Source organism: Myiozetetes cayanensis, unplaced genomic scaffold (genome assembly GCF_022539395.1).
Source record: "Myiozetetes cayanensis isolate MyiCay16 unplaced genomic scaffold, myiCay2020 scf9, whole genome shotgun sequence".
Taxonomy (NCBI): domain Eukaryota; kingdom Metazoa; phylum Chordata; class Aves; order Passeriformes; family Tyrannidae; genus Myiozetetes; species Myiozetetes cayanensis.
The window spans coordinates 29399022-29415509 of record NW_026088185.1 but is presented as its reverse complement, the minus strand read 5'-3'; the positions used below and the strand labels follow the sequence as shown (position 1 = coordinate 29415509).

At 42.1% G+C, this 16488-nt stretch overlaps 1 protein-coding gene across 1 annotated transcript; it reads right to left on the bottom strand.

Annotated features, from left to right (window-relative positions):
• Positions 1–590: 590 nt before the first annotated feature.
• Positions 591–16262, bottom strand: LOC126652596 (glycerol-3-phosphate dehydrogenase [NAD(+)], cytoplasmic-like). Its single transcript, XM_050339516.1, has 8 exons — positions 16098–16262; positions 10757–10934; positions 8710–8850; positions 7242–7380; positions 5500–5612; positions 4438–4671; positions 4180–4286; positions 591–2701 (listed from the first exon to the last, which is right to left on the bottom strand). The coding sequence occupies exons 1-8, from the start codon at positions 16136–16138 to the stop codon at positions 2605–2607; spliced, it is 1050 nt and encodes a 349-aa protein (XP_050195473.1). The 5' UTR covers positions 16139–16262; the 3' UTR covers positions 591–2604.
• Positions 16263–16488: the final 226 nt, after the last annotated feature.

Below are 16488 nucleotides of genomic sequence, written 5' to 3'. Positions count from 1 at the left end.
GTCCTTTCTTCCCCACATTTCCAAGGAGTGACTTTCAGCCAGCTGAGCAGCTCAAGGTTTCTTTGCTGCAAGATCAAAGCCCCGGTTTTTGCTTGTCTGGATGTGTGGGTGCTGCTGATGTGTGTGCATTGCTTTTCAGGATTTGGGGCTATTTGTACACTGAATAATGTGATCTTACACTACCAGACTTTCAAAGTGCAAATGTTGCCTTTCAAATGTGAAGCTTACCTTGGAGATAAAACAACTGTTTTGAGAGAACTGGCTGACCTTGAACATGTGTTTTCTGTTTTAGTACAGAATGTAAATATAGAACAAACTATTTTACACAGATTTTGGCTGGATTGAGATGTAAGGGCTAATTTGAGTTATTTATGGAGTAAAAAAATTACTTATTTTACTAGTTAAAAAAGGTATGTTATAAAAAAAGGAAAAAACTGTTCCTCAATAAAATGTCTGTAGAAAATTGATTCTCGTTGTCCTTTTCTTTGAGAGCTGCTGATGATTTAACTGCAGGAGTAAGTGCAGTAAAGGGCCACTATTACAACAGTCATTTATTTTGTTAGAATGTTGAAAAATGAAATTACATCAAGTCTGCATATTGATCACTTTATTAAACTGTTATTTGATACACTTTGAATGTAAAATGTTCTAGGTTATTATTAGCTCTTATGTGACTTATCAGAAATTCAGCCCGATGGTGAAGTAAGGAGGTTCCTGAATTCTCTATCCCATCCTCATGTATTTGATACTTTTAAAATGTGCAAAATATGTTATTTTTCCACTTGAAATTGAAGATCATAAATTCCCTGCTTTGTGAAAAAGATTTGGCCACACAATTCCCATTTCAGTGGAAGGAATGTTGGTGTTGCCCTCTGAGCCTCGAGCCGTTGGCTGTGACCGGAGTCCGAGCGGGAGAAGCTGAGCTACCTTTGGTGCTGCCCAGCAGGGATCAGGGATGCTGTAGCCATTGTTTGGTACTTGAGCTAGCTTTGCTAGCTGTGAGACTGAGATTTTTACTATATATTTGTAATTACAATACATTCATACATATATATTACTCTGGTACTATTCCTCTATAATGAGTTGAAATTATTTTTATTATCTTTTCTTCTTTCCTCTAAGCAATCTGCCAGTGACTACATAGCTTAAAAAAAACCCCACTTGCCTTCCTCTCTGCTGTTTTGGAAAATTAGATAAAGCACAGCAAAAGTAGGTTACTCTTCCTTTTGTTTGCCTTCTCTCAAAATAGGAGTCTCTCAAAAGGGTATTAAAGCTTATAAAATGTGCCACTGTTCATTTTGTAGATGGTTTTAACTCTGAAAAACATCAAGTATGTAAAGTTACCCAAGTCCAACTACTAAGGTTTAAAAACTTCAATGGTTCTAAAATTTACACCATTGGTAGCACGATAAAAAAACCCTGGTATATGAACCAGGTTGTGTTTAGAATTCAGAAGTAGATGGAGATCTCTCTTGTGGAGTGTCAGATGCGTTGCTTAAGCAGGATCTGGGCATTACTCTGCAGTCTGGAAAGTCGTGGGTTGCTGCACTGGAGTCAGACCAGTGGAGTTTCCCAGTGGAGTGAAAATGCAACCCAGTTTCAAATGGATTTCTGTGCGTCTATAGCGGTCGTTTTCATACGTGTATAAAAGTCAAGTATCACAAAGGGTTATTCACTGTTACTCGTTACGCCCTCAAAATAACAGCAGTGCACAAGGTGCAGGCTGAGCTGTGCATCCATCCTCCCTGCCAACCTCTACTTCTCCCCTCTCAGCTGGTACCAATTCATGACGAGGACTTGCTGAGAAAATCTGATGCGAACACTGATGGGTTTGGTTATTACAAATTTTTTTTGCTGTACCTTGAAGGAATGCGGTAAGTTTATAATGAAGGTCAGATTATTACTGATGATTCCTAGGGTCCCAAATTTGAAATAATACCCCCTTCCAAAAGCCCTTATTTCTCCTTTCTCCCACTCTTGAACCATTTTATTTATGCATCTGCTGAACACTTACTTGTGTGTGTCTGAGCACAGTAACAATATTGATTTTTCCAAAGAGGCTTATACTGGGAAATGAAATCAAGGAGGGTCTAAATGTCACAAAATAAAAAATGTTACTTGTGTTTGAGGGGAATTACGAAACCCCAACATTTGCCCATGTGATTGCATCTTATTGCTGTCAGAGCTTTTTTTTTTTTTTTTTAACTATAATTTGTCTGTTTGAATGAGTTCTTCAATGGTTCTGTATTTTGTGCTGTTCTGTAAGTAGCATTAGTAGGCAAAACGTTGAGGTTCACGTGAGCTATATTGAGATCTTGTTATGGAAATTAAAAGGGGAACTGTTTTCAGTCAACAAGAATGTAATTCGAGGAAATGCCCATGTTACTAACTCAAATACTGTTAAATTTTACATTCATTTCCTATTCCTTGGGTATAATGTTGAAATTAAAGACAGACTTTTTTACCTCAAGAACAAGGATAATGAAATACATTCTTTGCTGCCTTTACAGCAAGTGTTGTCACACAACCTGTTTCCCTAATTGCTGTGGAGTGGACAGAAGTCTTGGGAAGGTGAGAATGCAGCCAGGTGAGGAGAGGGGATCTCTACATGTGCTCTGGGTGGTTCTGCAGGCACATGATGAATTCCTGGATTGATCGACCCTCATAGCAGATCTTGTAGATGGTTGTAAATAGTGGAAACCTAAAAGAAGCACATAGCAATTAAAAAGTTGTTAAAGTTTATATATACATTTCAATTCCATTTTAATGGAAAAAAAAATTGTTGTTATATTGAAAATGGAAAAATTTTGTCTCTCTTTGTAATATAATTTTAACTTGGAGGCGCCTTTACTGGAAGACTACATAGGGCAATGAAGAGAAGCCAGGGGCAAATCTTGGGAGTGCTAACAGAGAAAAGCTATCTTGGAGACAAAATTCCTATCCAATATTTCTTATTTGAAGACAGTCTTGAATTGCATGTTCTCTTTTTCCTGCTGTGTGCAAAATGAATATATTATTTGCAGTCATTACTGGTATCTAAAGGACTAAAAAGAATGAAAATGTCTAATGATTTTCTTTTCCTGGCTTAAAGGATTCTTTTCCTTTTATAAGCTTAATCAGTCATTGTGTGGTAAAATATGAGTCCACTGAATGACTTGGAGCTGAGTATGTAACTTAACTGCAGTTATAGGATAATTATTGGATCAAGCTGTGATTTAAGGTTCACATTCTGTCAAAACGAGCTTCCCTTTTCCCTCTAATTTTTGAAAGACAAAGCTACTTGAGCCTTCTGTATCTGTTATAATTCTAATAGGGTTGGGGGTTTTTTTAAGTATTCATTTAGCTGTGTTTGACCTCTCAGTACTGCTAATGGATGAGAGGGAATAGGATGGAGGGAAGTTTAGGTTTTCTGTTGTGTTAAGATGAGACAAAGGTTTCAAGTTATAAATAATCTTACGTCATCCCAGACAATTACAAGTACTTTTTAGCTCAGCAGTATTTTTGGTACTAAAGCATTTATATCAGCAGATGTTACCTTTTAAGGCATATAAGAGTTTTGATTAGGAGTATGCCCCTGAATTTTGTACTGAGATAACCAAGTTAAGGTTTGCACTGAGAGCAGGACTGCTGTAAGCTGCAACGGTGATACACTGACAACAAGAAACCTTTTGATCGCAGATTGAACCCACACATCATATCTGCAGGCTGACTCTGTGCATGGCCTTCAGTCTTGTTTGGGGGATGGGGATGTCTGGGAGGCTCCTTTACAGTATTATTTCTTTTGTTTCCTATGTATGGGCCGTTCACTTAAGTGTTGGACTCAGTGATCCTTCCAACTTGGTCCCTTCCAACTTGGAATATTCTGTGATTGTTTTCCTTGCTTTTCCAGTATGTGATATCTCATTTCTCTGTCTTTTCTTAGACACTAACAGTGTCCCCTGAACCCTCTCTGTGTCTGTGGCTTGTTTCTTCTAATGCTGCTCAGCCTCCATCCTATTCAACTGACCACAGCAATGAGGAGTCAGGCCAGGCTCTAAAGGGGGCCCAAGATGTAGAAAGTAGTTATTGCAGAAAGGAACAAGATAATTAAACACAAATACTGCTAAGGAGGCTATGAAACACTACTACTTTACTGTTGGTTCAGTTGTTGGTTTTTTTTTTTTAAATTAAAGCACTTACTTATCCAGCATATTTTTCTGTTTCAGAATCTTGTAGACTTCGGCTGAGGTCTGAGGACCTTGCAGCTTTTGTCCATTCAGCATCTCGTTTTCCAGTTCTTCAATGGACTAGAAGAGAGAAGACTGATTACTTGGATCAGAGGGGACACTGCTGTGATACCAGCAATTATCAAGAAGATAAACAGGTAATGATGCCCTTGTAAAACACAGAAGGATTTCTTCATGCGTTAGCGTAAAATATTTCAAAAGTCCTCCTTACTTTTCCTGTGCGAGCAAAGGCTTCTGCTACTTTTCTGTTGCGTCCCCCGTAGCAGGTAGTGATCAGATCAGCAACCCCACAGCTTTCCAAAAAAGTGGCTATTGACACTGGTCCCTTGCAGAACATCTTGGCAAAGGCCACCATTTCCATGAGGCCCAAGCGTATCACTGCTGCCTTGGTATTATCACCGAAACTCAGTCCATCACAGAACCCAGCTCCCACTGCCACGATGTTCTACAAATGGAGGAGGGAAGGAAACAGTCAGGCAAGGTGTGCACTAAGCTCTAAGAAAATCTCACAACTTTGTCTTCATCAGAACAAGGGTCAGTTTCCAATGGCCACAAGTTTATCTTATGAAGAAAGGGGCCAGGTAGAGAGTGTTGAACAAAAGTCACTGGACTTCTAGAAAATTTTTCTAAAGTACCTGCTGTTCTTCCCATGGGCAAAAATCAGAGCAGCTTGTTTTATACACTGATATTTTAACCCTGTAGTGTGTATGCAATTAATGTTTTGTTTTCTCTGCTAGTTCCAAGTCAGGACTCACTGACCTTTTTTCTATTTAACTATTTAAACTATCCCTTACCTTTCTAGGTTTTCTCTGTGGGTTTCTGATTTGAGCAGGCATGGGTTCTATGCAGATGCTGCAGTAGATCAAATTTTGGGCTTGCATACAAAAATGATCAGTAGAATTGTCCTTTTCTACAGCTCTAAACATATTCGGGATCCTAAACACCTTTAACAACTCCTCACCATTGTTCTGCACCTCTCCCTTCCCACCTTCCACTTCCAAATAAAAAAGCAGAAAGGATCACAGTCTGAAGTCACTTTCAGCACACATAGAATCTCACTGAAGTGCCCCTCGTTGAAAACTTGGTAGTTTTGGTATTATTTCTGATTTTCTCTGTTTTCCACATTGAAAAACTGGCACATGAACTATGTATCTTGTCTGTCCTTGTTCAAACACATAGTGACAGGATTCAAACTAGACCCCCTGGCTTACAGAAGACTCAGGTGAGGGTAGGATTTGGCCCTAGTGGATCATTTTGGTTCAAAATCACTCACTTTTAAGGCTCCACAAAGCTCCACTGTATCGGAGTCAGGCACCACGGTAATCCTGAAATTGGGGGTCTGCATTAATTCTTTAAAGATTTCCCCTTGTGTTTCGTTTTTGCAGCCTGTGGGGAGGAAGGATGAAAGAGCATTTTCACAGTGTTTCAGAGTGCACACAGTTAAGCTTAACCTGACCTAAGGTTTCAGGGACCACTTCAGGTTTTGTGATCTCAGTAACTGGGTGTTGCTAAACCAGAGGTTTGCATGACAGCAGTTCCCACTGCTAGAAGCTGGTGTTAAATGTAGGCAAGCCCCAGAGCATTGGCCAACATCGCTTAATAACATTTTAAAGAGCTTAAAAGTAGATGGCCCCTAATGCAGCATTCATTGTACAACCACAGACCTTGCAGAAGGTATAATTTACAAACTACTTTCTGGTATAATTTCTGCTTTGAAAATGTAACTTGTGTCACTGCTAAGTACTGTGATGGAACACAAATGATTACTGCCCAATTAATTTCCAGTTCCAGGAGAATCCACAGATAATGAAGTTGAACGTGTACACTGCTGGAAGCCTTTTCCTACCAATTCTACAGAGGCCACATATCATGTCATTACAGCGCTTGCCCAGGGAGAGCCCTGGGCAAGTGGTGAAGGGGCTGAGGTTTGCCTTGATCCAGAGAGCCCATGGCCAGCTGGGCAAAGGCTTCTAAATTGAGTTCCACTTAAGTTTTATAGGAGGTAGCTTGGTTTCCTTCAGGGAGAGCTCAGCAATTATTCTTACTAGCCTGGGGCACCACACTCTGGTGTGGAACCTGCGCCGTCTCATGAGAAAGTTTAGCTTTGCTTCTCATTCTTCACACTGCCAATTCTCTTTGAGGTGGCTGTTTCTGGGCTGTGTGGCTTTCCCTGAGGACAAAAGCTCTTTGCACAGTGATCATCACAACATGGCTTCAAACCAGGCCAGCAGAAGTTAAATTCACCTCAGGAAAATTAGTATAGCTCAGCTCTCCTAATTGTATCTAGTCCTATTTGGGCCTAGTTGCGCTGCCAGCAATAAATACCCAGCTGGTGCAGTTTTCACTATTACTGTAACATTTGCAAGGCAAAGGAACACTGTTGCAACACTATTTTTCTTTTGCCTCCCTAGCTATAGAAGGCTGTAACTTTAATTTTGACTGACTTTAAAAATCAAAGGGTTTTAAAAACTACTGGATGAACTTTCCAAATCAGGTCAGATCCAGTTCTGGGAGGATCTGAGGCTCTGTCCTGGCAAGCAGTCTGAATGGGAGGAAGGAACAGAATGTTACTGGGATTTTTTTCCAAAGAAAGAAATGTGAAGATGAAGAAATACACCTCTGGGAGTGTGAGCACATAGGAATTTCTGATTACACTTCTCTATCTAGACTGTACAGTGTATCAGCCACCAATGTACTCAGTGTTGAGCTCTAAGACACAAAAGGTGGCTCTTGCCAACTCCTACAGAAACAAGACTGAGCTGTGATTTTTTTAATGGATTAAATTAGCTCTCAGCACCAAAAAACCCATTGTCAGTTTGAATCTGATCCTTCTAGCATTGAACTCTCTGGAAATAATCCTGCCACCCTGAAGGAGCTCAGCAGGCACTACTCCACTCTGGAACCACCTGGGACCTGTCACATCCACCTGCTTTCTCCAGAGGTCATCTTGTTGCCCAGCCACAGGTGATACTAAACCCCAGTTACCAGCTCAAATTGACTCTTTGCCATAGTTACCAATGGTGGTTTCACAGAACTTCTCATCAGCCACTTCCTTGGCTATGTTGGCCCCCATAAGGACACTGATTTCTATTTTCAGGTGCTCTCGAATGAGGTCAGAGATGAGCTTCAGGCCATCAGGACCCTCATCGATCCCCTGAATAAAAGACAATAGTCAAAGCCAAGGTATTAGAGTAGGAAAATGACAGCAGCAGACCACTGGTAAAGCAGAAAGTGTTCTATTGCCTGCAGCTCTCTGGTTTAATCGGAAAAAATGTGGTCTTACATTCACTAGTGTTAGCCATGAATACAAATACTCTGGGCTTGTACTTTCATAACTGCAAAATCAAGGCAAGTTCAGGGAGAAGGAGTAACAGTCAAGGTAACCCTGCAAGAGGCCTCACATCCAGTGCTGCTGTCCCAAGGCTTGCTTTCTTTGGTTCTGTATTTTTCCTGTCTCTTAAATTCCTGTAGTAGGGAATCAAACCTTTAAAATAAGCCTATGAGCAGTGGCCTCTTCAGTATTAACCTGATTGTTTCTTTGGCATTGAGAAGTATACTGAACTGTTTGGGGGTTTGTTTGTTTGTTTTTGTTTGTTTGTTTGTTTTGGGTTTTTGTGGTTTTTTGTTTGTTTTTGTTTTGTTTGTGGTTTTGTGGTTTGTTTTTTTTTTTTCACTGAACCAGGTGTTTAAGCTAAAGAAGGTAGTAAATTCACAGGAATTTCCTTTCTTTCCCATCTTCCTCTCCTCTGCTTACTGCTGCTTGTGATGTGATTTCTCTAAGGGTGAAATGTAAAAAGGGGAGAGCTGGTGTTGCAGTCTGAAAACTTGAATTACATTTCTTTCATTACAGCTTTAAATGGGATATTTCCTGTAATTCAGTCAAAAGAAGTGCTAAGACTATATTCCTATGCTGTACCTCTTGCTTTTAGTTTGACATTCTCTCTAAAATATTAATTCCCTTTTAAGATTACAATAATTTGGTACCTCTAACCTTAAAAAGAGATTCCTTAGTTCATGCTAGACGGAAATTGCTTCAATTTTGCAAAATCATGAGTGTTATTGTGCTGTTTAAATGCTGCCAAGGACAGCTTTAGCAGGTACTTGGAAGAGGCCCTTCAACTCAGCACTCTCAGTTAAGAGTTAGTTGAGGCTGTAGTTTGATGAATAATTTTTTTGGCAGCAGCACCAGCTTTATGCAGCTCTCCCTCTGTCCCCCTCCATGCTGGTCCAAGTGGGAACTGATCCAGGCCAAAGATGACTGACAAAGACAGATACTTTTAGCCTGGATGGGTTGCCCCATCCTTCCCTCTCCACAGCCACGAGAGCAGCAGAAGTGCTGGCAGAGCTAGGTAAGATTTAACTCCTGCACAAAGAAATGCTCTGTTTATGCAGAGGATGAAGATGTGGACTGGAGCTCCTACCCTTAAGCTGAAGCTGTTTATTTACTCTGTACAGATTGGGTATTGTGAAGACAACAACTTACCTTGATCAGGGAAATCCCGAATGTCCCGGGTTTTATCTGTCCTGCAATCTGCTCACAGATTCGTCCAATGAATTGATGTGGCAGAACAAACACTAAAATATCTGCTCCATTTGCAGCTTCAGCCACGTCCGGTACAGCCACCTGGGACAAGAGAGACAACCAAAATGAACCCCAGGTAGGAATCCTCAGTCCTTGCAAGATACCAAAGTGCCAAAGCCATGGCAGATGCAGTGCAAACGTCCTTAATTTTAACCACATGGCCCTGTGGCATAGCTGCCAGCTCTCCATGCAAGTAGCTACAGACCTCTTCTGAAATATCCCAAACAGCCAAACTATCATGGGTTTGGATTTTTTATAATTTATCCCAACCCTATGTGGATAATCTGGGGAAGATGATGTAATTTCTAAACTTGTGGTGTCCTGGGAAGCCCCTTTGCTAGTTCAGCTCCTTGAGGTGATTCCTGAAGATACTGAGCAAGTCCATATGGTTCTGGAATAAGTGGTAGCACTTATAAGGGGAACACAGGAGCAAACTGGAGTAGTGAGACAGAACCTCTTGTCACGGTCTTTAGTTTCCACACATCAAGAGCTGCTCAATCATAAACTATACAATCTTCATATATATTATTAAAACTAATATAAATAATAAACTATATCAAAAGGCAGAGATTATCATCATCTTTGGGGGGTTGTGTGACTTTGTTTTAAATATATAGTAATTTTACCAACAGGTAAATGTGCTTAATGTCTCATTAGCTGTATGTTCCTCAAATACTGGCATTACTCAGAACAATTCAAGCCAGGCCACAGAGGCAAGGGCAGGTGAATTTGAGCCTGCTAGAACAAGCAGTTTACAGTTGGAGAAAACATCACTCTTGGATGCAGCCTTGGAGAACACAGTTTTAAGCAAGTGGGGTTCCCAGCAGGAGAATCAGAACTGCTGCCAGCCAGGCTGCTTCTCTGGGAAAACAGCAAAGTGGAAGCAGAGCAGAGGCTGGCAGTGCTGTGCAGGAAGGGGTCCTGTCTCTCCAAAATTCTGCAAAGCAATGTAAGGAAACAAGTGAGATTGTCTGTTTGGGTATTTTTTTCTCAGTCAGAGATACTGTGAGGGTCCCTTCAGGCTGTACTGCAACCAGCTAATTTCCGCTGGTGAAGCCTCAGACTTTGCTCCAAACAGGGTGAGGCTGACCTCAAGTGATGATGACAAGCCTGTTGATCTGCTAGAGGGTTGTAAAAACAACTGTGGCAAGTCAGTTGTAACCCAGGAGAACTGTGTGCCAAGTTCAAACCCTGGGAGTGCAAATATGCAATCGCAGCACTAAATGGAGTGCTAAATATAACCACTCCCAAGCAAGGAGACCCAGCACATGCAGGGTTTAACTTCCCTTTACAACTGCAACTGTTCCAGAGATGTGGCACTACTTTCTTTAACTCACAAAACGGTGGCATTTGGCAAAATCTTGAACAGGCAAAACCCCCCATAAGTAAATTATGTAAGCTGAATAATTTAAGCAGAGATGCATAACTTGGTATATGAAATGTCCATGAAAATTAAATACCTTATATTTTTGTTGGAATTTAGGATGTTATTAATTATAGCTATCCTGAAATCACCCACGAGCCAATAGCTCGTTACTCATCTCCTTGTAAGCCCCAGCCCCTGGCTGTGCTGTTGATTTCCTTTTCAGAAGAAAGGAGAGCAGGAGCTTTCCCTGTTTTCCAGAAGATGCCATGGGTTTGAAGCATCTCAGCTCTGTGTAGACAGATCTCTGCCTGCCATTTCTAGAGTTGTGCTGCTGTCTGCTGGGGAGGAGGAGGGTGTGTCACCAGCACAGACACGGGTGTTTGAAGTTGCGCGTGACGTACAAGACAAGCAGAAATCACAGAGGTGAATTATATTCCAGGGAGTTATATTGGAATGAGTTAGGTGATAAACTGGAATGAAGCAGTATATTGCTTCCTACTTTTAATCTTTTCGGATGATGCCTCCCTTATTTAAAAAAAAAAAAAAAAAATCAGTGATTTCTAATTTTTTTTTAAAACTTACCACATTGTGGGGTATCTTGTATCCGGGCAGATATTTAACATTTTCGTGTTCCTGGTTGATTATTTCTGAGAGTTTTCTTCCATTGATGATCTCTTCAAACACCCACATCTTGACAGTAGGATCAAATCTGTTGGACTTCTGGACATTTTTGCCAATTATTCTTGCTATGGCTGATCCCCTTTAAAATGAAAACAAATAATTAAAACATGAAAAGTAGTTTTATTGTGAATTGGAAATGCAAATTACTTTAAACGTCATAACTCATAAAAGGCCTGTGCTATAAAGTTGTTCAGGTGCTTGTGACATTTTTCAGAAAGCTTTATCTGCTCCCCTTCATCAAAAGCCCCTCAAGTTTAAAAACACAGAAAGTAGAACTAGGGAAAACATAACTGTAATAAGGGATCTGAAGGCATATCAAAGACTACAGAGCAGGAGTGTGATATACTGACAACAGTACTAAAAATACAGTGTCTGGGATTAAAATGTCTCCTGCTTCTCAGATAATTATTTTTTTGCCTGAAGACCAACAAATGTAAAATAATCCAGGTGGGTGCAGCAGTGCTGAGTGATCTCACTGTGACAGTCTTTGTGCATTTCATCTAAAATAGATGCATCCCACTTTCCTGTCCATAACCAAGCAGTTGCAATAAGGATTTTATGTAAGCACTAAATCCTCAGAAAAAAAAACAAACAACCCTTCAACCTGATGGTTTCTCTTTATTTATTGTTCTAATTATCACTGTAAAAGGATCTGTAATACTTGCAGCCCGAGGATATTTTAACCATCCAGTTTACTTGAGTCACGCTGAGCATTTTTTAATCTCAGGTCAGACAATAATTTTATGTCCCCATCACCACTGCAGCCTTGCAAACACTCACTTATTTTCTTGGCAAGAGAGAATTAAAGACCCTGCAGAAAATATTGGAACTACTGCTTAATGCTCTTTAAATTATATGTGGAAGAGTGGCGATTATTTTTACTCCTCTATTCCTTCTCTCCATTTTAAAGCTACTTTAATCTTTCAAATGTTACTCATTTTATTAACACAACTGAAAGAGAAGCTTCACTTGCAACACTCTTGTCCTCTGACCCGCTTGTAACACACTGCAAGGAGAAACATGAACAAGACTTAACTGTGGTACGTTTTCTGGAACTCATAAAGCTCTTGAGAATATCCAAGACAAAGTCCAGGTAGGTCTGTGCTGTCAATGATTCAAAGGCAAACTCCATTGTAACTGTCTCTCCTTGGCTCAACCATATTTTTGACAGAACAGGTTTACACAAGGTCAAATTGCTCAATAAGTAGTAAAAGACTAAGGGCTTAATCTTTAATGATAAAGAAATACTATTGAGATCAATGTTAACTATACACTATATCTGGAGTTGTCATAATGTCTTAAGTTAGTTAGTTAGTTAGGGCAGTTTTTTGGTTGGTTTGGGGTTTTCCTTTTTGTTTTTAGGCTTTGTTTTGTTTTGTAAGGGATGATTGGTTTTGGTCCTTCACAATGTTTAGGGAAATGTTTTAGGGGTGAATCTTTACTGTAAGAGTTCTGCTATTTTGAAAGAAAGGCATGCAGTTGTATCCTACATCCATATTCTTTCTAGACATCCACTCATATTATTCATAAAATTACTTATATTCTGATTCTCTTGCCCTGCTATCAACAGAGAGCACAATCAAAGCTTGAGCTGAGGATGAATTGTGGCTCTGCACAAGAAATGTGTATTAATAAGAAAAAGGTTTGGTTTTTTGCTAAACTTGGGATCTAAATTCATTGTTCCTGTTGTCCAGCACAACCTGGATGATAAACTAAGACCTCAAGCCTATCCGTAAAAATAACTTTCCTAGCTATGTTCCAAGAACATATGATTTGCTGTTTAAAGATGCAGACTCCAGCTTTAATTGCTGAAATCTTGAATGGGACCCACAACTCTCAGTAGATAAATCTGATCTTCTAGCAGAGCTGTCATTACCACTGTACTTGGATGTTGCCACCCAACTATTTACCTATTGATTAGCCGTTGATGAAGGCATCTCTGGCATAAAAATAGCCCCATGCATGTCAGTATTTTCCTTTGGCTTCCTTCAGATGAATGAAGATTTGGGGAAGAAAGGGTTTAATGTTTAGAAAGCATTGAGCAGTTGTCAGGGAAAATACCTTGCCACAAAACTATCAAACAGTTCAAAACCTGATGCTCTCTTTTATTCAGTCCACTTAGAATTCAGTCACCAGTGATCAGCCTTGGGAAGATAAAATTGCTTTGTCTGTCAAGGCTGTGTTCTGTACACTACACAGGTTTGGCAAAAGAGGGCTGCTTCTGCAAACAAACCCAGGGACACTCATGAATAAAGACTTTGCCTTGGTTTGTTTTATTTTCTCCAAAATTCAATTCAGTGAAGATTAATAGAAGGCAGAGAATTCGACTTGGAAATTTTAAAAAGTAGATGAAAACTGCCAATCAGATTTTTTTCCCCCCAGTTATGTTAATTCAGGTTGAAAGTGATTTACATATTGTTAAGAGAAAGCAAGCTTGTATCTGGAGATTTCCTATCAATATAATGAAAGCTTTGATACAGAATAACTAAAACAAGACATCTGTGAATATAGAAGGTTTTGTAGCGTATATCAGATACAGTGAAAAGTAGAGCTTAATAGAGCCCAGGAAGCAGCTGGTCCCTTCCCTCTGCACAGGGCAAGCAAATATACTTAAACCATTCCTAATAGTTTTTCCAAGTAGGTCTTAAAGACCCCAGCAGCTTCAGATCTCTTCCCCAGCTAGCCCATCCCAGGACTTTGCTATCCTTAACATTAGAAAGATCCTCCTCAAATTTAACGTAAGTCTTTCTTACTGCAATTTAAGCCTATTTCTGTTCTAGGAGGGTGTCATATTGTTTTCCTTTAGATGCTTTAAGAGGATGTCTTCTTACAGTCTATTCCTTAGACAACCACATGAAAATTGTTAAATTATATTATTGCTCAGATTCGAAGGGACCCTGAGAGCTCTCCAGCACAGGAACATCACTGAATTCAGAAGGGTTGCTCAGGGCTTTGTTCAGCCAAGTCTTGAAAACTCTCCAAGGACCACCTCCACTCTGGGCAACATGCCCCAATGCTTTATTGTTCTCATAGTTGTTTATTTTCTCCTCTCTTTAGATATTGAGTCAATTGAACTCTGGTTTAATTTATGACCACTGGCTCCCGTTTTCCTTCTGTGCATCTCCATAAAAAGCCTGGCTATCTGTCCATGTTGAAGACAAGAACTCAGTTCAAGCTGGACCTTTTTTCAGGACTCTACAGTCCCAATGAATCTAACCCTGGGACAGCTTTTGGATTCTGAAGGGCCAGGCAGTGAACTAAACCTCTGTGTTTAAAAGCAGATAACTGAGCCATGATTAATGTAACCACAAACCCTCCTGCACCTGACTGGAAACCACAAAATGCAGAGCAGCACATGCTTCTCTCAACCAAATCACTCATGAGCCTCCTGGCAGTGTTGACTTAGCAAGTCCCCATGACCTGCTGAACTTCTGCAGCTGACATGAGCTTTTGCAACATGCTGTGTCACGTGTCAACCACAATTCTGAGCTGCAGGAAAGCCTCGAGAGCACAGATCTGAACTGCCACCCAAATATTCAGGAGGAACATAAGAAAAAAAAAATGTTTGCCAAAGGTAAACATTGTATTTCTACGTTGTGCTAAAACAACCTGTTCTGCAACTGAGGCTATGAATAGATGTGATTCAAACATCAGACCACAATGTTTATCTCCTCCCTGAGGATTTAACAGTCTATGTACATAGTAGGGAGCAAGAGGTGGGCCCAGGCAGATATGCAGTATAAGTAGATAATATTGAATAAGCTGGGGTTTCAGTATCTCTGTGGTAATTCTTTCAAAGTTTGTAGGTACATGTGGAAAAACAGAGAATTTTCTCGAGTCCGGATCTGAAGGAATACAATTAAATGGCTTTAAAGAATGTCTTATGGGAAGAGGACAGCCTGGGAAAGGCAGGAGGTCCCTGCTTGACAGTGCAGCAAGAGAATGATGAAGGTGACTGTAGGCTGACCAAAGGCTAAAGTTTACTTCCAAACATGCAGTCATGACTGCTGAAGGGCTTGGAAGGGACAGTGAACTGCCTGCATAGGCAGGTGAGGGAAAAGACAGCAGCAAGGAAAGGGATGCCTCTCCTGAAATGATGTGGAAACAAATTACAGGGCCAGAGAAAGCCAGATATGTGACGATGAGTCTTCCAGAAGAAGACTTAGCTGTGCAATTCCATGGGAAAGGCTGTGTCTGAGAGATGTCATGCCCAAAGAGCTTGTGATCCAGCAAGAGCATGCACTGGGGGCTCGAAGCCAGTGGATTGCTTTTGCAAGGCAGGAAGGCAAAGAGCTGTGGTTTAACTCTGCTGTGTTCTCAGCAGCTCACAAGCAACCACTCCCTCACCTATTGATTTTGTTGGCATTTGCTTCCACTTAGCTGTCAGATATTTTTAAAATCTTCAGGAGCTTTCTCTCCTTGTACAAAAACAATCCCCAGAACTACCTCGAGGCTGGGTTCGCTAATCCCAAATGCATGCACATACATGTTGGTCTGTTTGTTTGTGCTCAGCTTACAGAAAATGTAAGAAAAGTAAATGCAACGTCCTGTGAGGTGGGTTTACTGACTTCAGTGGGGTCTTTCAGACCCAAGGAGCTCTGGAGTGCTGTGCTTTTCTCCAGGCTAGAAAGGACTGAGCAATAGTAAACACGTTCATAAAAATGGGGATAAATGGGAGACTTGAACAGAAAGCTGTATCTGGACCAAGATGCAAAAGGACACGCTGAGTAGGATGGAAGTGAAAGGTACCAATACATCGTGGCTTTAAAAGAATCCTGTGCCCCGATTCCTTCAGAGGAACACAAACAGCATCACCGCTCTCCTCACTGCTGAATGCTACAACCTGAACCGCCTGGGCCCTGCCGCAGGCACACACAGCGACAGAACTGCAGCTCCGGGCCTCTCTGGAATCTGTCGCCAGGATTTAAGCGGCTCGCACACCTGGGTGATGCAGGAGCATCTCACGGGCTGGTGCATCTCGGGGAGACGACGGTCCCTGCCCCGGGAGCCCACAGGGCGCGGCAGGATGGGGGGCCGGGGTCGCGGTTTCAGGACCATGGAGACGCTCCGCTCCCCTGGCCCCGCCGCTCCCCGCACGCACCTGTTGCGAAGCCCCCGGCCGCGGCGGGGCGAGGGAGGAGAGAACGAGGAAGGAAGAAGGAGAAAAGGAAAGAAATGGGGGGGGAGGGGGAAAAAGAGGAGGAGGGCAAAGGGAGAGGCCCCCCCGCGCTGCGGAACTCACCAGTTCCCCGAGCCGACGATGCAGACGCGGAGCGGCGACATGGTGCGGTCTGCGTCCCGCCTGGCGGGGCTCGGCTCGGCGGGGTCGGTCCGTCCCGCCCGCCAGCACCGCCCCTGCCGCCCGGCCCGGCCCCCGGCGGTGCGGGAGGGACGGGCGGGCGCGGGCGGCGGTCCCGGGGGCAGCGCCGCGTCCTCCCCGGCTCCGCCCGCGGCCACGGCGGATGCTCTGCCCGAGCCGGTCCCTGCGCCGACGGACCGCCCTGCGATCGTCGGCTGGGAGCGCGGGGATTCAGTGTCCTGGAAGGGGGAACGGGAAAAACGGTGCTTTCTCCGAAATTCCCCTGCGTGGGGAAGGCAGGGAGCCCGGCACTCCTCGGGGGGTGTGCCCTTCC